This window comes from Porcisia hertigi, chromosome 34 (genome assembly GCF_017918235.1).
Source record: "Porcisia hertigi strain C119 chromosome 34, whole genome shotgun sequence".
Classification (NCBI taxonomy): domain Eukaryota; phylum Euglenozoa; class Kinetoplastea; order Trypanosomatida; family Trypanosomatidae; genus Porcisia; species Porcisia hertigi.
Window position 1 is genome coordinate 1,152,966 of NC_090593.1, and position 21,875 is coordinate 1,174,840.

General features: G+C 53.5%; 5 protein-coding genes across 5 annotated transcripts; all 5 read left to right on the plus strand.

Annotated features, from left to right (window-relative positions):
- Nucleotides 1-1,638: 1,638 nt before the first annotated feature.
- JKF63_01839 (uncharacterized protein) lies at nucleotides 1,639-3,057 on the plus strand (the record flags this gene model as incomplete). Its single annotated transcript, XM_067897884.1, has 1 exon — nucleotides 1,639-3,057. One exon carries the CDS (start codon nucleotides 1,639-1,641, stop codon nucleotides 3,055-3,057), a length of 1,419 nt encoding a protein of 472 aa, XP_067754041.1.
- A 1,221-nt stretch (nucleotides 3,058-4,278) lies between these two features.
- JKF63_01840 (uncharacterized protein) lies at nucleotides 4,279-6,525 on the plus strand (the record flags this gene model as incomplete). The annotated part of the gene is made up of 1 exon (XM_067897885.1): nucleotides 4,279-6,525. One exon carries the CDS (start codon nucleotides 4,279-4,281, stop codon nucleotides 6,523-6,525), a length of 2,247 nt encoding a protein of 748 aa, XP_067754042.1.
- Nucleotides 6,526-9,047: 2,522 nt separating this feature from the next.
- JKF63_01841 (uncharacterized protein) lies at nucleotides 9,048-9,893 on the plus strand (the record flags this gene model as incomplete). The annotated part of the gene is made up of 1 exon (XM_067897886.1): nucleotides 9,048-9,893. The coding sequence occupies one exon, from the start codon at nucleotides 9,048-9,050 to the stop codon at nucleotides 9,891-9,893; it is 846 nt and encodes a 281-aa protein (XP_067754043.1).
- Nucleotides 9,894-16,752: 6,859 nt separating this feature from the next.
- Nucleotides 16,753-18,027, plus strand: JKF63_01842 (uncharacterized protein; the record flags this gene model as incomplete). Its single annotated transcript, XM_067897887.1, has 1 exon — nucleotides 16,753-18,027. One exon carries the CDS (start codon nucleotides 16,753-16,755, stop codon nucleotides 18,025-18,027), a length of 1,275 nt encoding a protein of 424 aa, XP_067754044.1.
- A 972-nt stretch (nucleotides 18,028-18,999) lies between these two features.
- On the plus strand, nucleotides 19,000-19,902 carry JKF63_01843 (uncharacterized protein; the record flags this gene model as incomplete). Its single annotated transcript, XM_067897888.1, has 1 exon — nucleotides 19,000-19,902. The coding sequence occupies one exon, from the start codon at nucleotides 19,000-19,002 to the stop codon at nucleotides 19,900-19,902; it is 903 nt and encodes a 300-aa protein (XP_067754045.1).
- Nucleotides 19,903-21,875: the final 1,973 nt, after the last annotated feature.

Genomic DNA, 21,875 nt, shown 5'->3' on the forward strand with positions numbered 1-21,875 from the left:
TGTGGAGACGTCACTCTCTCCCCCCTCTGTGTAGGCATGGGCTCTCCGACTGAGCGTGTTCACTGTTATTTGAAATATACTGTGGTTTGGGATGAGTGCACCGGGAAGCGGGGAGAAGAGTTGAGGCGGATGGCTGAGAAGGGCGCTCGCATGTGTCTGTCCTAGGGTTAGCGTTGGTTGGCTCGGTTTCCTCTGTGTTGGCGTTGTTCTCTTTTTTCGTTTTCTCCCTTCTTTTTTTTTTTGTGCATGTGTGTGTGTGTGTATACGTCAAACACGTACACACACACACACACGCACAAAAAAAAAGAGAGAGAGTACTCGTGAGATACTAACATTAATTGCAACTACAAACAAAAAACAAAATGGAAAGGGACTAAATGAAACAAAGGAAAGTGCGCCACATTCACAGACAGATGTGGGCGCACGTACGCATATGTGCATGTCACCGTCAAGTTGGTGGTGAAAGTTGGCTCGCCGGAGAGGGGTGTGTGAGGGTTGGAGGGTTGGAGGGGTGGTGGTGGTGGTGGTGGTGGTGGAAAGGTGGAATACTGCCCTCCCACAGCACCGTATTGTAGTCGCAACTCCTCAAGGGGGGGGGGGGGGCCTACCAGAGGCAGTAGCTCCACGTCACCTGACGCTATCTTGGAGGATTCTGTTGGACGCGCAAAAAGCTGGCACACGATCTCAGCTGGAGAGAGGATACCAGGCCTAACAGCGGTGCGCGGGCCGGTGATCTCTCCTCCCTCCTGAACTTTATCCTCCGTTGGTTGATCTCACACCTCGTGCTCTTTGCCTCATCTTTGCCCCTTCCCCCCACTGTGCATCGAGCATTTTGCACTGGCAAGTTGCAGGGGCCGCTGGCGATCTCCACCGCTCTAACGATCTCATCTCATTCTTTCTCATCTTTGTCTCACTGCACCTCTCTCCCTTGTTTTGCACATTCTTTTGTTGTTTTTGCAGCAGCTGTGACATGCTCAGTCCAGAAGCTGGACAAACGCCCACAAAAGGCGAAGGTACGCCCACACACGGGGATAAGGAGCAGTAGGTGGCATTGGCCTTCTCAGCAGTGGGCACTCGCGGACTTCTGAGAGCACGTGGGGCCGTGAGCGTCTACGTGGGCCGGCAGCACTACACAGGCACTTGTATACACCGTGGCAACCACACAGCTTTGCTTATACCACTCTTGCCACAGAGTCCACTGATCCCGTGCCCATCGCGTGAACTCACACTCTCCTTGGTGTCTCGTCTATCCTGAATTCTTCGTCTTTTCTAGTCGATCTTTTCTCCCCCTGGTTTTTCCGCCTCTCTGTCTGATTGCGCGTATCTCCTCTTCATTGATTTCCTGCACTTTTGGCACACGTCGTGCTCTGGGGAGGGGGCGGGAGGAGGAGGGTCACACGCACCGCGGAACCTTCTCTTTTCCTTTTCGTTCTGATTATGTTTAGTGCGCGCACTCTTGACGTGCACTCCCAGCGAGATCCCCCTTGGGGCTCCTATAGCCGCCCCTTCCCTCTTTGTTTTTTTTAAATATATATTGCTTACATCACCCTTCGTGGACATTGAACCCCTGTCGTCAAACTCATCATCTCTTCTCCTATCTTTTTGCCCCCTCTCTTTTGTTTCGATCTCTCAGAGACGATGGGGCACTACGTCGAGGGTATTGCCGACAACCTTTCGCGCGAATTCCATGCTATGTCGTCCAGGCGCAACTCCCAGTGGTGGTCACCGACGAGGGGGGTTGACGAGGGCCTGCATCGATCATCCTCTCCGGACTACTTCAGTAGCGCGTATACTCGGCCGCTGCGCTACGGCAGCAAGGGTAGATCTCGTGGCAGTAGTTCGAGGAGGAGGACGGGCGAGTTGAACGGGCGGTATGACACGTGCACATTTCCATGGGACCGTCTACCGACGGGTCGTAGGACAAGGGCAGTACCAGTGAAGGAAAGTATAGAGCGATCCGCATCTGAAGACCAGTGGCGACGGGATGCTGCTTTTCAAGACCGAAGGGGTGGTCCAAGGCAGCGACAAGAGGTTCGGCGCGGTGGCGACAGGTGGTACGACGCGTCGTCCTCATCTTTTTCGTCATATACATCTTCCGATACGTACTCTTACTCGAGCAGAGACTCTAATAGTCTCAGCTCCTCCAGCGAGGCAGGATCGCCAGGTCAGAAGAAGGACTGCGGCGTGCCGCGTGTGCGGGCACAGCGACAGAGAAAATTGTCAGGGTCAAGGCCAAGCGGAAGCCCTGGATTCCGACTTCGCTTCACACCGGTCGGACACCTTCACCTTGACGCTTCCCCTGCCAATGGGATCCGATGGGTCGACGACGACAGGCGAGACCAAGAGTCAGTGCGCGGTGCAAAGGAGTCGAAGGCGGGCTTCCCGCTGCGTGAGCACCTTGACCTGTATGGGGAGGATGTCGCGGAGGTGAACCCAACGACGCAGCCTGGATCCCTTCGGTTGACTCAGATGCCGTCACTGCAGCCGAGTGGCTTTCTGCAGCGCGTAATCAGCGCTGTCGCATATTACCGCGGTGTCCCTCCGCCGCCGTCCGTTCCACGTGAGGTGATTCTCGCATTTGACGAATACGTGTCACCCGGATCGATGATGCTGAAGTTCATCGCACACGGCTCGCCTCACTCGCGTTTTTTTGTGATTCGCTTCCTGGATGTAATTTCGAGCTCGACGCGCTTCCGCGGTGGTCAGGAGCTTCTCCACCAGCCAAGCGGTCTGTATGCGGTATTGTCGTGGTACCACAAACTGAGCAGCCGGCACATGATCCGCTTCTTGCCGCTTCACGACTTGATCGAGGTGAAAGCAAACGGGGCAGATCACAAGTATGTTCGCCGGCGGGTGGTGCAACCCGGCGTTTTGCGTGGCCCATGGAAAGGATTTGTAACAAGCTACATGCGCGCGGAGTTCATTTTACAGTTTCGCTTCTTTTCTCGTTTCACGCGCGCGGAGGAGACATTGGCTATGATGGCAGAAAACCGCGCTCAGTACTTGGCGTGGCTCGTGGTCGGCTCCTTCATTAGCCAGATTGGTCGCATTCGCTAGAGGCGGGAGCGAGGAACCTCGAACCTTTGGCGTGGTGGTCACCTGTAGGGACGCCGTCGTCGCGTATCCGTGGTCTTGCGCAAGGGTATTCGATCAGTGCATCTCTCCCGCACCTCTCTCAATTTTGTGAAGGCCTCATCTTTGTGCTCTTGGCTTTGTTCTCTTTTTTTTTTGTACATGTGTATTCTATCTTTCGCGCCGTCCTCTTGCTCTCTTTTTCTCTCTGCCACTACGCCTTCTCGACTCTGACCAAAAATATCAGCAAAACCAGTAATGCGGAAGGGCAAAGCACGCGCATTCACGGAGGGTGCTGCGTTTTCCAGGGGTTCCCACTCAATATTTGAGTTCTCGTTTGGTGACGGTTGATGACAGAGGGTAAGGGCGCTGCGTTCGAGATATCGGCTGACTGGGGATGATCTTGCGTGACTTTGAGCGACTGTAGGAGGTGGTGGTGAAGGGCTACTTACTTGTACCCTCCCCCCCCCCTCCCCCAAGGGAGACGTTGGTGTGGCTCTTTGGCGGCTCCGCTTCCACTTTTTTTCCCACTCTTGGGGCTTCCATGACCACAGCTGGCCACCTCCTTGGTGTGTTATGCTGGAAACATTGTGGTGACGGTCTGAGAGCTCATCTACCCCGGCTCCAAGGCCCTGGACTAGTGGGCCGCACAGGTTCCGATGTACGCACGCACGCACGCGGCTGGAAATGTGTACACCGGAAATGCAAGCACCAGTGGTGACCGAAGAGGTTATATTATAGCACCAGCAAAAGTTAGGAGAGTGACCGGTGAAAAAACTTCTAGAGATCCCCACGCACCGCTGCACATGAAATGGTCTGTGACAGGGACACCTGCGGTTGACAGCGCGGAACTGTGGAGGCCGTTACCGAGTTCTTCATTTTTTTCCCTCTCTCTTTCCCCTAGTAGATCTCACTTCGCCAACTCCGCATCACGCTCACCGTGCACACGTACCCGGTGAGAGTAGTGATCGTACATCTAAGAAGAAAAAAGCGAATTAAAGGGGAACCTAAACTGGCACCAGAGGGGCACACACCATCAAACCTTCCCTCCCCTTCCCCCTCCCCCTTCCCCTGTATGTGAAGGCGTTTTTTTTTTCCGCAAGAGGCAACCGTTGCACCACTCTGGAGGTGCTCACATTTTTTCTCTCTCCCCCCGGCTCTTATTCCAATCCTTGACGAAAAGAGGAGGCGCACGGGAGTACCGACATGATGCGCAACGGCACTCCTCTTGTGCAGTGGCGGCGGCACACATTGGGTGCGCTGCTCACGTTTGTAGTTGTCACACTCACCTGGGCGGTGGCGGCTGCAACAGGGGCACCCTCGTCCCCATACACCGCTCAGACTTCGCGTCGGTACTCCATGATGGTGGAGGAGCTGACTGGTAGCCTTGATGAGGCAGGCACCACTCCTACTTTGGTGTCCGTAGTAGAGGAGATGTCTCTGACGCTGCCTGCGAAACCTGGCGCCGCCGCCGCGTGGGAAGGCGACTCCGAGGCGAGCGAGATCGACGACGTCGCAGCTGAGCAGTTGACATTTGACGAAGATTTCGACCCGATTTGGTACTTTGTCTTGCATCGCCGCGGCTTCGAACACCTCGATTGGTCTGGCTGCGGGGGCAAGTGGCGGCCCGAATGGTCCATACCCAAGGGTTACAAGGCCCAGGACGGCAGCAGCAGCGACCCGGCGTCCTTGTCAGAGGAGAATAGACGCACAAGCTTCTTGTTTGACACCCTGCGGCGCTACCTCGCTCACCACGTTGTGTGCAGCTATTCCTCTGTCTCCTTCTGTGGTGCCAGTCGAGAACGGGGTCCGGCGAGCCACTTTCAATGGGCGGCTCAGTTTGTGTCGACGCTGACCTCGTCACCGCTGAGCTGGACCGAAGCTACACCCCGGCACTCGCGACCAAACGGGGTCGTTCTCCGGAACACCTCGTCCCACCGCGCCAGCGGTGGCGAGGACGCACACTGGTGCTCGTACCATCTTGTCTATCACGACACCCTGTGCACACAGCACGTGAACCCCTTGCTAAACGTCGGTCGTCCCGGCCGTGACGCCCAGGAAGGGCTCCCAGAGGGCATCTTCAAGGCTGCGTTCCCCTCCTTTCCCAAGTACTTTGGCACCCCATTTCAGCACTTTTCAGTGAAGGCAACACAGGAACGCCGGCCAGGAAACGGCACTGCGGCGCAGCCACCGACTGTTCACCTGAGTGTCAAGTTTCATATGAGCATGGTTGCGGGTGAAGCGGCAGACTTGGAGGCGCTGAGGGACGTGTGGTCGAGGGAGTTGCCGGCCTATGCGAGGGATGGTCGTCTCCAGGTGCACATCGGCCCTGGCGGACTCTCTCAGGAGCTGCGCGCCGCGCTCCCAGGCACGGCGATAGTCTCGTCTCCCGAGGAGGACCAGGCGGAGGCGACATCTGTTGCTGCCTCGTCTACGCCAAGTCAGCTATCTCAGATCGGCCGCTCCCCGGAAGTGCACTATGAGGTGCGCACTCACGGGAAAGTACACGGATACATGAGCGTGGAGCTGTACCCGGCGTTGGCCTTGATGGACGCCCATGCCGGTGTCGGCGCGGAGCAGCGCGAGAGTATGCTCAGCGATGACCAGGGGCCAGCACAACTACACTCGTTCCGCCCTCTCGAGGGCGATGTGGTGCGCACCCTTCTGCTTTTCCCCCTACATCTTGTGCGCCCCTCTTTGCACAACATGGAGTCTCTGCTGGGTTCAACACGCCTTGTTCACGCCTACACAGACGTGTTCTCCAACACGCTAGCGGTTCTCCTTGAAACCACCCTGACATCGGTGCATATCGCTGCCTACGAGGCTGCGTACAACCATGCTCGCCAGTGTCACATGATGGTCGGCGGCGGCGGCGGTATCGATGTTCGAGGATGCCGAGCTCAAGACGGAGTCTTGCTAGGCCGTTTCCAGCTGTTTTTTGGCTGGTCGGAGCTGGGAGAGATGCCGCCAGACGACAACAGCAACCGTCTTGTACCACAGCCTCTGGTGGTCATTCACCGTGCAGCGTCGGCGGTCGATCTCGGCGCGGTGGGGGCGTCATCCGAGTTTGACTTCTGTCATGTGCAGCGTCGCTACGCTGCGTCGGCTGGCTCGACACCCCAGCTGGATCACCAAGATTCCCTCGCCATCTTATTTGAGATGCTCAACGGCACTTACGCGTGGCAGGACGGGAGGCGGGGGGCCCCGGCGGCTGCAAAAGTGACCCTCAGAGCCGACGGCGACTGTGTTTACTGGGTGCGATCCACTGTGGCGAGTGGTACAACGATTCCGAGCCCTGATGCTGCCATGGTGTTCAACGTGCTCTCACTTGGGCTTTTGTTTTCCGCTCTCTGTGCTGGTATGCTGGCACGCCTGACCAGGCGCTTGACGTGCAGGAGAGAAGATCTCGCTCAGTTCCTCGCGAGGGAGTGTGGCACCACTTCCGTCAAGTGATATTCCCCTCTTGAGGGGTCTCTCCCACTATTTCCATCGCTGAATGTCAGGACTTTTTTTTTTGGAACTCTAGTCTATTACTGTTTGCTTACCTCCTTCACTGGCGCACCGATCTTGTACAGATGCGTGTCGTCGTCGTCATTCACTTCCAGCGCGTCGGTTGGTGGGTCCGAAAAAGCGATGGAGGCGAAAAAAAAAAGGGGGGGGGGGGGGGCGACTGGCCCACTAGAGAAAATGGTAGTCCAACAGTATAAGGTCTCGCCGCTGTAGAGGAGTGTCTTGGAGATGCGTGGGTTTGCGTGAGCGTGAGCGTCGTCTCTCGTTAACCTTGCTGTTGCACTTACGTTCTTACACACCCACATCCACTCGTCATGCTCGCTTGCTGCCTAATCCTTTCAGGGTGCGTCGTCTGTGTAGTGTTCCCCATGACATCGCGACATCCCGAAATGAAAAAGGGAAAGTCTTCACCGCATTCACCAAACAGAAAGCGCAAACGGTGTTACAAACCGTCACAGGGAACAGGCGCCCATCCGCTGCTTTTACGTTACGACTTTTCGTGGTCCGTGAAGGCCCTAACCCTCTTCTCTCTTGAGCATGTGCTTGCGTTTCTCAGTCGAGAGCCACGCAGACACACACACACACACACAGCGGTGGGGTATTTCACACGAGCAGCAGGCCAGCTGGGGCACACTCTCAGTGAAACCACGACTCCTTCCTTATGCATCCCATGAAGAGGGGGGAGGGTGGAAGGGGGTGGGGTGGGGGCACACCCGATCAAATGTCTCCTTTTGGTATTCCGTAAATTTCATCTATTCTCGCTCCTTTTCTTTTCGCTTGGTTCTGCACACCCCCCTGCACTTTTTCCTTGACATCGCCAATGTCTTGTGTTTTGAAATGCCCCCCCCGCTCTTTTTTCTGTGGCACACGTTGCCTGTTTCTAACTCCGCTCAACGCACACTCGCGTCATCTCGAACTCATACTCACTGCGTTCTTTCGGTACTCATCTTACCTTGTTTCCTCGTGCGCGGCTACGCCCGGCATATCAGATTATTAAATGTCTTTGTAGTTCAACGTAAAAAAAAAGAATAAGGGTTTTCTCAAACGCGCTATCTATACAATCCGCCACCAAAACGACTGCGACTGCAACTAGAGCTTTTAGTGTGTCCAGCGATCTTCTTTTTTTTCTTTCAATTGTAGGGTTACCACAGCCGCGCCTCTGATTTCGTATACACGCTGCTCTTCTGTTTTGGTCGTTGGCCGTTCCCATCTTGTGTTCTTTTCGCTCTTATTTTTATTCCTTCTCTGTCAACCTCACTGACAAGTCCCCCCTCCTCCCCGAAAACAGAAGCGAAAGCAAGCCAGCAAGAAGGCAGCAACTCACGTGCAACAGAAACACACGCGAATAGAGAAACAACGGAGAAAATCATTGGTACGTCCCCTCCTGCTTTTGCTCTCAGCTTGTTCTTCCTCTTCACTTGTATTTTTGATTCTCATCTTGATCACCTGTCTACTGATACACTGAAGAATCAAGGGGAAAAATAGATCAACAAAAAAAAGCAAGCGAGAGGTGACAGCGACGACAGCAGCGCGGTAGGGAGGGAGAATACCAGTGAACAATCAAAAAAGTCTGACCACAGGTACCCCCCCCCCCCACAAGGGTTAAAGGTGTCTCAAGTGGAACGTTGAAGTATACTAACAAGACAGATAACTAAGGTACACACACACACACACAAACCGTTCGTTTTTTTTTTCTCCCAGAGTGCAAGGAAACACTACGAAAAGAACACGCGCATAGCGCCTCTCTTTCTGTGTGTGTTTTGTGTGCTTTGTATGTGTGTATGTCTATTCGCCGCTCCACAGGTTGACGAATCAGAGAGAAAAAAAAGCAATCAAACACAACAGTGACAAAGGCCCGAGGAGATTATCTTGTCTTCATTTTGTTTAATTTTCTCCCCCCCTTTTTCCCACTCTAACGACTCCACATCTATATTTTTGTTCCCTATACATATATATATATATATATACATACATATGTGTATATACATATGTAATTTTCCCTGGTCTCTTCGATTTTCATTTTTTTTTCACTTCTCTCCACCCCTTTTGGCTTTGCTTTCACTCATCTTTTTTTTTCGCTGAGCCTCATCGCCTCTCACCTCCTCCTCCTTTTAATTTTTGTCTGCATCGTTTCGTTTTTTTTTTGTGTCTTCAGCCTCCTCCTCCTCCTCTTTTTTTTCATCCCCTTCTCCAGTCTTGTATGCGATAGCACAACTGGCGTCCCCTTCCCCCCTCTCTCCTCCTCACCCCTTACAGACTCATACGCGCACAGAAACAAGAGAGAGAGAAAAAAGGCTGTTCATTGCGTATTGTTTTGCTTCTTCATCCGCGTGCACTGTTTTTCAAGTTGCCAAGGCGTATACTTTTTTTGCCCGAGTAACGATCAGAAAACAGTCATCCAGACAACGGGAGGATCCATCGGCTGAGCATCGCCACAGCAAAACAACAAAAAACGTCAGAAAGAAATGAGCCGTGTTGCTCCTTCCACGTGCCCGTTGTCGGACTGCACGCTGGCCGTCGACAATGCTGAGAACATCAATAACAGCAAGGGTGCCGCGTTGCTGGGTCTCAAAGCTGCCACTGCTGCCGCCGCCGTCGTCCCGAGTACTCCTCGCGGACGAGCGTTGCTCCGCAGCGTCAAGGCCATCAGTCGCTCGGCTGCTGCTGGGAGGGTAACCCCATGTGTTCGCAGTGAGGTGTTTCCCGTTGCCAAATGCAATGCAAGTCCCACTCCTGCGAAAGCTGTCGAGGACGCTGATGCAGCGACCCCCCTCCCCTACAGGCTGGTGGATTGCGGCTCCTCTTTGGACTCCCATGTCTTCGCTAAGCCCTTCACGCCTGCCTTGACGGTGCACCGCAATGACCCGTACTCCCTCTGCTTGGTGAAGAGTGTGTGCACCCCAGAGGACAGCTTCTACGCTTGCTACGGCGAGGCCGTCGAGGCACCCGTGGCAATGGTGAACCCCGCAAGCACGCCTATCCGCACCCACACTGTCTGCCAGGCGACTGCTCTGCCGGCCGAGACGCAGGCGTTGCTCGATATTCTTTCCAAAGCGACCACCTCTTCGTTCCAGTGCGCGTCGCCTAATGCGAAGTCGATGAAGGCGTCCGACAGCGTGGAGCAGTCACCCGTTCCTTCGGTAACAGCTGGAGGTTTGACTACGACACCGTCCTTGACGTCCACACCTGAGCGCATCCTATCGTTCTTCTCGCATCAGGTGCCTGCCACCCCTGCTCGCGTGATCCGCAAGGTGGTGAGCTGTGGCGTGGATCGAACGTCTGGACGCCCAGTGCCGAAACCGAAGAAGTAAAGCGTGAGAGCTGTAACGCACTTTGCTTGTTGCCACAGGTCTACGTTGTTTGCGTGGAGTCTCATCATCGCGCACGCAAGGAGGCGAACCAAGGGGGAACGGGAGGGTGTGGAGAGAGAAGTGTGAGTATGTGTGTTATTTTATGGATGGATGCCGCAAGTGAAGAGCAGAGGGGGATACGTGAGGGATTCCTCAGCTGGAGAACAACAGCAACAACAACAAAACGTGATTCACGATGGACCCCCATATCAGTTGAGTATACTAGATGTGGGTCACGTGGACCGCGGAAAGGATTACCCCACTTTCTTAGCATGTCCCTTTGCCCAAACGGCAACGTGTGGCCGCAACTGAGTTCGCCACACCCCGGGCTGGTGAGCAGGGCCATCACGCGGGGGTGAAGCGGCCTTGGGCACGTGCTCCGGCAATTCTGGGCCAGGCCAATGGAGCACGGTCCCGGTCTCCAACCCTTCCCTACCCACCGCACCCGCTTCGCAGATCGGCTTACAGTCACTCGCAGTATGCTGGTGGAAACACCGCGCATCCCCCGAGATGACTCGGGCCTCACATCAAGCCGGCGCTGGGGGGGCCAGGTAGGGCGCGGTCGCGTCACGCCAACCACCATATGGATGATACAACCCCCTCCACGGCCACAGCTTGATCCGAGCCAGCGTAATCGAGGACCAGACTGCCCACACCCATCGCCATGATTCGCACAGACTTCCCTACGTTGTGAAGGCTTGAGCCCGCGCGCCCAACCCGGTGTGGATTGGCGTTGACAGAGTGATAGTGTGACCTCGCACGTGTTTCACAGAGAGAGCAGTGGCCCCCCCCCCCTCGCTGAAGCAGCAGCCTGTGGTGTGCACCACGTTATCAGGGCGTATGGGGAAAAGGAAGTGAAGAGCGAAAAGGGTAGGTGAAGTAGTAGTGCGCGTGATTTTTTTTCTCGCGATGCCTTTGCTGATGGATGAGGTTGCTCTGCCACAGTTTAAACTCTTTTTTTTCTCCTTCACCGATACCCCCACAAGACACACACACACACACACACACACACATATATACACCTATACACCAAGAAGTTGTGATCGTTATCGCATTTGGAGTTTTTCGGCACCTCTCAGTCTTCTTCTTGTGGTCTTTGTTTTCCCTCTCTCTTTTATATTGGCCTTGTTGTAGGGAGATTAAAAAAAGGAAGAACACTGCTGGTGTCTGTAGAATGGTCTCTCTCTGTGTGTGTGCATGTGTGTGCTTTTTATATAAAATTTATTCTCTGTTATGTGCCTCTGATTTTGTGTGTTTGTTTGTTTGCTTTTTCTCCCCTTTTCTGTTTTGCCGATCTTCGCCTCTGATTTTCGGTTCCGCACCCGTTTTGGCAAAGTGTGCTGGCTTTCGGCCCATTACGCATCCGTCTACTTTCCACACCCGTGTTTTGTGTGTAGGGACGCGGGTGCGTGTAATTGTCAATCTTATGGCAGCCTTTTTTTTTGTTTCTACTATGTTTGAACCTTGTTCTAATTGGAGGGTATGGGATGGGTGATGTGGGTGCACGCATACTCCCTCTCTCTCTCTCTTTACCTTTCTCTCTCACGATGTAGTAATACTCGGACACACACACACACACACACACACACACGCCGCACACGCATATATCTATATATATTTATATTCATGTATGTAAATGTATGTATGTATACCCCCCACACGCACACAATTCGTACTACCTGGAGGTGGTGGTATGGGAAGCCACATGTCATAGGAGAGAAGCCACGCGCAAAGAGGTGAAAGGTACACACGCAGAGAGATACTCACAAGTGAGCCTGTATGAGATTGGAGAGTAGGAAGCAAGTATGTGTACATGTGTGCATGTACGTATGCGAGCTGGTGAGAGGTGCGGTGTCCAGAAAGGGGTAGCCGCTCACTTTCTTTCTCCCCTCTCTCCTTTATCAGTTGTTGTGTCTTATACGGAACCCCTTCAGTTCCCCCTCTTCGCCAAAGTGTACGGACGTTTTTTTTTTTGTGTTGTGTTATTGCGTATGCGTCGTGTCGCCTTCATCTTCACCCCCCCTCCACGCGGCTCTCTCGTCTCCGTCCCCCCCTCTCCCCATCGTGGTCTTCTGTATCGTGTGTGCGTGTGCGTGTTCTCTTCACTGATAAGAGGCGCCTGAACTTTTCCTGCCACCCCACACTGCCACCTGCGTTTCTCTTCCATCGTTCTGTGTATACGATGTTGCTTTTTGTCTATTTTGGGTGCCCCCCCCTTTGCTTGTTTTTTTTGGGTGTAAGACAGTCTCGCCATTTGACTCACACGTTTCAAATGTTTGACTCTATTGCCCATGTTAAAAAAAAATGTCGACGTGCTGGCGTGGTGCCCCCCCCTCCCCCCCCCTCGATATCGACTTGGCCTCTAGCGTGTGTTCAAGAGGGTTTTTATTGGCGCGGGGAAGAGGGCCGCCAGCGGCGATGGAGACCAACTTCGGAACACACTGTCCATTGAACAAAGGACGAACCATTCAAAAGGTGCACTTTGCGACAAAAAAAGGGTGGATTGCTCACCTCTCTTGTTTCTGGCCCTTCACTTACAAACGCGCACGCACACTACTTTTACTCTGATTTTTTTTGTTCCTCTGTTCCAGGGCTTTAATCCCCGCACAACCCCCCCCCCCCCGCATGTCTTGCTGCATTTGCTCTTGAAAAAAAAAACAACTTCTATGTTATCTGCCAGATGACCCCTACCGTCATTTTGTTATTATTCAGAGCAAACCCACGCACTCTTCTCGGCTTCAGCTTTTCCCCTGTTTGTATATATATATATAATATTTAAATATATATATATATATATGTATATTTATATATGTATATATATATATATATAATTTATATATATTTATTATCAGCCCCTTTGCGCTCGGCTATCCCTGTAACTTTCTCTTTTCACGGGTTTATATCCTTTTTTTCTTCAACTCCCACCCCACATTCACCTTAGTTTCCTCCTTGCCCATCCCCACGTTTCCGTCTTTTTTTGGGGGCCTTTTCTGTGTGTTGGTGTGTGCGTATATATATATATATATATACATGCCTCCTGCCCTTCTGCTCCGTGTTTGTCGACATCGAAGGAAGGCGGATCAGCTAATCGCATGAAGGTGACAATGGGCGACGGAGGGCATGACAGGCACCTTCTCCGCTTCCCTGTTGCCTTCCTTTTTAAAATGCCGATTCGGGCTTTCTTGTTTTCTTTGTGTGTGTGTGTGTTTTCCTCGTCTTTCAGAAGAAGAGAGAGAAGAGGTGAATTCTCTTTTCGCGTTTTTCCCTTTTTGTCTTGGTTCGAATTTGTTTTTGTGTGTTTGTTTTTCAGGGTCTTGTGGCACATGTGAGTGGCGAACCTCCCACCCTTCCTCGTAGCTAAGAACGCAAACGTCGTTCCCCTACACCCCCACATGGACATCTCCTCCTGCTGCCTCCTCCTCTCTGTACCCCTACCCCTACCCCTCTCTCCATCTCCAGCACGCCAAAGCATTTCTATACACCGGTGGTGCTGCTCTCCTCTGTTCAGCTTATTCCTTTCTCTGTCCTTGATGTGTTCTTCGCGTCCATGCATGTGTGTGTGTGTGTGTGTGTGTGCGCCCGTGGAGTTGTCCACCCGTTTCAAATTTATTGATCATTACTACAGTCGTTTTTTTTTTGGTTTTCACCCCCTTCCAGCCTTGTTGTTCACTCTTCGCTTGTGTTTTGCCCTGCGCTTTCCCATACCGCCCGAACATGAAAATACTGCCACCAGACATTCTCGCTTCTTTCTCCTCCTTTTTTTTCTGTTCCTTTCTTTTTTTTTTTGCCCCCCCCTTTTTTCCTCCATCTTTCCTCTCCTCTCCTCTTCTTCGTGTCCCTCCTCAGGATAAAAGCTCAGTGCAAACAAACAAACAAAAAGAAGTCCCTCTCGTTCCATCATGTTCCATCATGTTCCAGATATTTTCTTTTTTTTCTCTTTAAAAAAATTCCACAGCTTCCCTCCCCCCTCCTTGGCGCTGACACATCGTTTAGCAAAAACACCAGAGACGGGAGAGGGGGAGGGGGGAAGCTGTGGAAATTACACCCGTATGTACATGTGCATGTCTTTATGCAATTTGAGTAGCTCTAGAATTGCTGCTTCCTTTGTTTTTTTCTTTTTATGGCTCTTTTTTTTTCTGTATTCTATGCACCCCCTTTTTTTCCGTTCTGGTTTGCATTGTCTTTTTCTCTCTTTTTCTTTCAAAATTAGTTTTCGTGTCGTGTTTTATCACGTGTTTTGGCTGGCGTTTTTGTCATATTCGGGTGGGAGGCGCGGGGAGTGACGGGCCTCTGTGCACTTCTTTTATTTTTATTATTTTCCTTTTTTTTCAAATCGTATCAAGATTCTTAGGACTGTGAAAGAAGAAGGAGAGGGGGAAAAACGAGGGGGCTGTGATCAAGGACCCTCTGCATGACCGCTACTCGACTGGAAAATGTGCACGTTGAAGAGAGAAGGGGATGTGGGAGACGTGCAGAAGAAACACGAAAAGAAATGATCTAGGAAAGCTTCTCGGCACTCCCAGGGAGAGGGCTGATTGCGGGGATCCGGTTGTCGCCAGTATAGACACCACAGCGCACCTCGCACACCTCTACTCCATGGTAGTCCGCTCCTATTTTAGACACAAAGAGACACTTGACTTTTCAAGGCTAATTATGCTTTAGCCATGTCTCACCCATGCATTCAGTATGCACACGCAGATAGGTATTTATACACTCCCGTCAAAAAAAAAAAGAAGCAACGAGCGGTACTTGAGGCTTTTCTTTCGGCCTCATGCACATTATATATACATACATATATATATATATATAAATATTTGCAAGACGCAGGTGGCGACATGGAAAAACACAACGTCACCAGCACGCTGGCTTCCACGCGCCTGTGCACACATGCATGTGTGGCGTTGAATCAAAAAAGCAGAGCAGGCCGTGAGATGAATATCAAGCCCAACAGAATCTCAGGCCCCAAGGAGAGACGCTACGGCACATGAGCACACCTACAAAAAGTGCACAATAGACAAAATGCGCTTCTCCTCCTCCTCCCCCCAAAAAGTGTGACTATAAAAAAAGCATTTCAAGTAAAATTTACTCTTTATGTCCTCAATTTTGCTTTTCTGTCAATACTTTTCACACAGCGGTGGTCTTTTTGACCAGGCGACATGCGTGTATTCTCTGGCTTAAAAAAAAGAAAGTTTTCGACGGTAGTTTGATTTTTCTAACCGCCTCGCGGCTGGTGCCTTGGGGCCTGGAGGCCGACCCTATGATGATGGCAAGAGCATGCAGCCTGCCCTCCGGCTTGGTTGTGGGCTCGCGGTGGCGGCGGACAAATGTGGGCCGAGGCCGTGCCGCAGAGACCCGGGGCCGTGATTGCGTTGGTAGCTGCTCACCACGCAGTGTGAGGATGACTTGACAGGTCTGTTGGGACTGTGAGCTCGTTGCGCGCCTCCCTCTCTCCCCCATCTACCTTCTCCACCTTACCGCGTTGTGCACCTCCTCGTGTGTGGGACGTGCGGGTTGAGACGAGAGCGGAGCGCTCGCGCTGCCACCGACTCATGGCAGCAGACGCGAGAGGCGCGGCGAGACCCCCCCGAACCCCACCATCGAGCGCTCTGGCTCTGCAGTGTGGAAAGCGCCGACACCATTCTGCGGAATGGGGCGACCTCAGGCGGCTGAGGGGCAAGCGCGGCATACGTGGGAGGGGAGGGGAGAAGAAGAGGGTGCAGAGTTTGAGAGGGCCCCGACCCGAGACCGGCCGACTGGGGGGGGGGCGCCCCCTTGAGCACACCCGGCACACATCCAGGCCACCCTCTGCCACGCGCGCGGCATGCAATGCACGCCAGTTTTTGTGGCGCCCGTCACAGACCGCGCGTAGCCGGTGGGCGAGCAGGCGGCGGCTGGGGTGAAGGGAGCCGGCTAGACGTAAATCACCCGGGCATTGGCCGCGGTGCAGCGGAGGGAAGTGGGTTGTTGACGATCCAAGTTTTCTGTGCAACTTGCTCGCGGGAAAAGGGGGATGGGTTTAGTGGGGGAGCGGATTTTATCACGATTTTGCTTTACGGCACAATGTTGTCGGTTGTAGAGTTGGTTTTTGTATAAAGAATAGATGATCACCTGCGTAACTTTTTTTTTTCAGCTCTTATGGGCTGATGGCCACGGGGACAACTGCCACCCAGAGCCTTAGCGTCTCATGCAGCCGTTACGTTTTTCCCCCCTTACGTGGGTTTAACTCTAAATAAAGGAGGGGGATAACCCGTTATTCCCCCGCCCTTTTTTTCTTAACTCGGGGGTGAGGGAGGTTCATCATTGCTCTTTCCCCCCTTCACTCTCGTTTCTCTCACCACATAGCGGTATATATATTTATATTGTTTGGTGTGTCAGCCGCTCGTTTTTTTTTGTCTCGTTCCTCTTCACGCTCGAGACAGAGGGGGGGGTGGGGAGAAAAATATGTCCACCCGATGCCGATGGGCATAGATATCGTGGGCTTTTCCCTCTCTCCCCTTGGGCCATGGGCCCAAGAAGAATCCCAACACCTTCACAGTTTCCTACTGCCTTTGAAGGCAGGATTGGTGTGCGTTCTCCAGTGTCCTTCGCCCTCTCCTTCATCCCTCTCTCTCTTCCATCTCTCTTTACTCTCGAGCGCGCAACACTCCCTCATACTGCTCTCTTGGCGCATGCGCATGGTGATGCATCTGTGACGCTCTCCAGCAAAACTGGTTTAGCAGTTTGTACTCATCTCACTGAGGCAAGCAAAGTCAGAGGCGGATAGAACCACACAATCTGTGCGTCCCGTACGCGGAAGAAAAGAAAAAGAGGATTTTCGAAGATGCCGGCTCCACGCCCAGAACTGGAGAACCCGCCAGAGGTGTTCTACAACGCCACTGAGGCACGCAAATATACTCTGAGCACGCGTGTGCGCAAGATTCAGCGCGACATGACATTGCGTGCGCTGGAATTGCTGGCTTTGCCAAGGGATGACGCGGCGGCAGCCACCGGCGCGAATTGCTCAGCCTTGCTCCTCGACATCGGGAGCGGTAGTGGCTTGAGTGGAGACGTGCTGACAGAGCAAGGCCACGTGTGGATGGGCGTCGATATCAGTCGCGACATGCTGCGCATTGCCAAGGAGGACGAGCTCAGGTACTATGACATGGACCGTGCACAAAACGAGGCGGGGGCGGAGGAGGCGCTCCTGACCAGCAGCAGCAATGCGCGTTTTGATACCAGTCATGTGAAGTGGGGCCTTATAACTTCTGAGGAGGACCAAGAGGAGGTGAGCGGGGCAGGAACGAACCAAGGCGACGGTGAAGAGGATGACGGCGTCGACCGAGAGGGCTCTATCAGCACAGCAGGAGGCAGCGATGCGGCATCAGGGCCGCGCATGGTGGAGGTGCTACAGAGCGACATTGGGGACGGGCTTCCGTTTCGCCCTGGCACGTTCGACGGCTGCATCTCCATCTCGGTGTTGCAGTGGCTATGTCACAGCACCAAGAGGGGCGAGGTTCCCCAGCGGCGACTGATGGCTCTCTTTCAGTCTCTCTACAATGCGCTGCGTCGCGGTGCCAAAGCCATCTTTCAATTTTTCCCCAGCGACCCTGAACAGGTGCACATGATAACGCGAGCTGCTATGAAGTGTGGTTTCAATGGCGGTGTCGTCGTCGATTTCCCTCACTCGGCGCGTGCCAAGAAGTATTACCTCGTGCTGCAGGCAGGTCAGGTCCAGGGCGGGTTCGTGCCCCCGCCCGCCTTGACAGGCGAGGTGGAGAACGATGGCGATGAGAACGGCAGCGACGACGACTCCGAGTACGATGGGGAAGAGTACTACAGCAGCGGGGACGACGACGACGACGATGAGAATGACGACGGGCTTCACAGCCCCAATAGCCGTAAACGTGTTCGCGTCGGGGGGCGGGATGCACACCCTCACAGTCAGCGCGCGCGAGCGTCTTCTGCACACGGGCATAAGCGCCGCCGAAAGGACAACCGCCCTGTCACCGGCACGCGGGACTGGGTGCTTCTCAAGAAAGAAGAACGGCGCCGACGCGGCTATAAGACCACTGCAGACTCCAAGTACACAATGAGACAGCGCAAGCCGCGGTTTTGAGCCTAGAATCGTCGGGAGGAAAGTCGAGGGAAGACAGGCTGGGGCTGGTGGGCCGTTCTTGTCAGTAGGCGGTGTCTCCGATGAAATAGTCGTGTGCGAAAGGGGGTTTCCGTTTGGTGGTTGGCCCTCCTGGCCGTCTTTTTTTTTTTGCATTTTTTTTCCATTGCGACGATTAACCCCCGCATGGCGCCTTTCTTTCTTAACAAGTTAACAGCGTGTGTGCGTGTGCGGCACAGCGATGACTGACACCCCCCCACCCTTCCCCTAAGACGTCAATCGTGTATTCTAAGCGACATGCACAGCTACATGAACAACAGGGCAACACCACTTGTCACCCTGTAGTCGTGATATACGCAACAGAGGAGGAAAAGAAGGGAGAAGGCAAAAAGGAAGACACAGACGGCGAAGGCACATCATGGGTAGCGCGGGGGCACACTCGTGCCTCTCCCCCTCGCTAGGTTCAGGAGTAGTGGGTGAACTGTTTGCTTCTTTTTATTGATCTCTGTGCAAGTGGAGTGGATACGCCAGATGGGCGGCATCAACGCCAAACGAAGTGCGACCATGAGAGCCTGCTGTCTTGTCTTCCTCTTTTTTATTTTTGGAGACGAGAGCTCTGCGTGACGTCTGAGAGTCCGTGTGCAGTCGAATTGGCGTATTCGAACCACCATATACATGCTTGTCTTGTCACGGCCTCAGTGCCCCCACGTCATGATGCGGCTCATTCCTCTCGACCACTTCTTTTTTTTCGGTGTCCTTTTTTTTTGTTCTCCCTCTTCGGTTTAGCGTGCCAGTTTCGTGACAACCATAAAGGCGCTCTACCACGCGGAACACAAACGTTCATACGGACAGACCCCCCACCCCACCCCACCCCACACACTCACTCGAGCGAAGCTCATTAAGGCCACTCGGAGCGTCTTTCGTTTTTTAATGACAGGTCGCGTTGGGTCATAAATTGACCAACTTGTGTTTCCAATGAACCCAGACGAAGGGTCCGAGACGGTCAGCGTCACCGAGCCGCTGCCACAGGAACAAATTACGATGCTGCTCAATGTGCAGGATTTTCAAGAAAAAGTTGCACAAGACTCCGTAAACCTTTGCTGCGTGATGGTGACCAGCACCCTGTGCCGTCATTGCGGCATTCGCAATATTCAATATCCAAAGGTAGATGGCCTAAACGCCAGAGCCACTGGTGACGGGAACGGAGAAAGTGAAGATGAGGACGCTGGCGAGGGCGGTGATGACGGTTACGATGACGACGACTCGCAGGCCAACGGTAGCGCAGCGCGCCTTGCTGGCACTGGCCACTTCTACCGTGATATCGAGTTGCACCTAGTCCAGAATCGCGACACAGCGCAGCAGCGGCGGCACACCCGCTTCTTTCACGTCTGCGCATGCGCGGAGGAAGAAACCTGCATTGATTTTTTGATCGCGGCGGACCCCGCGTACAGTGTGCTCAACAAGCAGCCCACTGCCCAAGAAACTGCGCTGCTCCATAAGAAGTCCTATCAGCAACTAAAGGAGCTCCTGAACCTGCTTGATGTGCGCAGCACACCGTTGATGCGCTTCTACCTTGCTGGTCAGCCGTTGCGGTATACTGCGATGTCGTCAAGTGGAACTGATGGTTCCGTCCCGGAAGGGGTGACCGCGGAGACGGATGTTTTGCAGGTTTCAGGAGCGAACTGGATCAAGTGGACTCAAGTGCTGCAAAATGCGGTGGCGGTGCGTAATCATGTGATGCAGGCCTACGATGCAGAGGAGCGAGCGAAGGCGCGGGCTGCACGTGCGGCTGCGCGTCGGCTGGCCCGCCTAGAGCGCAAGAGACAGGCGGCAGCAGAGGAGGAGGAGGAGGACGAGGAGGGCGACGAGGACGACTAGAGGAGGTAACAGGTGCTTCACTTTCCCGAGAGGGGGGGGGGGGGGGGGGGGGGGGGGGGGGGGAGTTTATGGCGATGGGGCCCAGTCGCCGCAGTTTTTTTTTGGGAGCGTGTTCTTTCCCCTTTTTTTTTTATATCAACGAAGCTGGTGTCTTTCTCGTAGATGTCAGTGCTGGTGTCGAGTGCGCGTGTGCGCTGTGGTCATGTAGTTCGAGTCTCGAGGAAAGACAAAGCCTAAGGGCAGCAGATGTAGACTACCCCGTTTGCGCGATGAAATCGCTCACGCGTTTTTTTTTTCGCGTACGTCTACGTGTGTGTGTTGGACATGTTGATGTAGCACACACATAGCGTATTTGAGTGATGTTGAACGCAACAAAGAGAAAAAATGTATTTCAGTATGTTTCGAGATGCGGGTTACAGCTTCTGCGATTCGACCAAACGTCAGCAGCGGTGATGGTGGTGGTGACTTGCTATGCCAAGCGTGTCATTGGGAGTGTGCAGAGATCTCCTGTGGTAGCACCTCTGCTCTCTCGGGGTCTTGGGGTTGCCGAGGGGGATGCGTGAACATGAAGAACGCCACGTATGTCAGAAAGTTCATGAAATCTATGCAGCGGTGAGCCCCCCCCCCTCCCTCTACCAGCAAAGAAGTCATGTCGTACTATGGCTCACGGTATCTTTAGGCTCTTGCTTTAGCCTGAATGACACACCCGAGCGCTTTCCAAAAAAAAAAACCGTTTCAATTATTCCTTTCACCTTCCATATCGCCCTAAGCGCCCCCCCCCCTCCCTTCCCCATACGCCCTGATAACGTGGTGCACACCACAGGCTGCTGCTTCAGCGAGGGGGGGGGCCACTGCTCTCTCTGTGAAACACGTGCGAGGTCACACTATCACTCTGTCAACGCCAATCCACACCGGGTTGGGCGCGCGGGCTCAAGCCTTCACAACGTAGGGAAGTCTGTGCGAATCATGGCGATGGGTGTGGGCAGTCTGGTCCTCGATTACGCTGGCTCGGATCAAGCTGTGGCCGTGGAGGGGGTTGTATCATCCATATGGTGGTTGGCTTGACGCGACCGCGCCCTACCTGGCCCCCCCAGCGCCGGCTTGATGTGAGGCCCGAGTCATCTCGGGGGATGCGCGGTGTTTCCACCAGCATACTGCGAGTGACTGTAAGCCGATCTGCGAAGCGGGTGCGGTGGGTAGGGAAGGGTTGGAGACCGGGACCGTGCTCCATTGGCCTGGCCCAGAATTGCCGGAGCACGCGCCCAAGGCCGCTTCACCCCCGCGTGATGGCCCTGCCCACCAGCCCGGGGTGTGGCGAACTCAGTTGCGGCTACACGTTGCCGTTTGGGCAAAGTGACTCGAGAGGAAATATATGTGTATATACATGTCGTTGTAGAGCTTGTCTGTACTGTTCTCTCCTCCCTCCCTTCCTTTTGATGTAACCTTCCACACGCACACACGCACACACACACACACTCACACACGCACACATGCACATTCCCCATCTGTTCTCCCAGTGAAAGAGCGAAACCGTTGAATCACAGTGACTAGGACTGTAGACATCATCAATTCTCCATTTGGCTCGGGAACGGGCCTATTCAATTGTATATATTCACGCAGTACGCGTGGCTCATATATACATATAAATATATACACATATATACCTATATGTGTATTATCACATTTCAAACACAGAGATCAAGGAAACGCTACAGTTGAGCTGCCTGTAGCCACCAATATCCCCCCCTCCCCAAAGAAAAAACGAACGCTTTCTAAACTGCCATTTTTTTTTTCGCAGCGTCGCTTCGTTCCTGCGCGTGTCTTTTTTCTCTCTTTCACAAACCCATACCTTTTCTTCCCCTTGGTCTTGTTCAATCGGCTCACTGTTCCTGGTGTGCACTTTCAGTATCACCGACACCGTCTCTGCTTCTCTGCTACGTGCCCTCTTCTTTGTGCTTCCCACGCACTTGCCA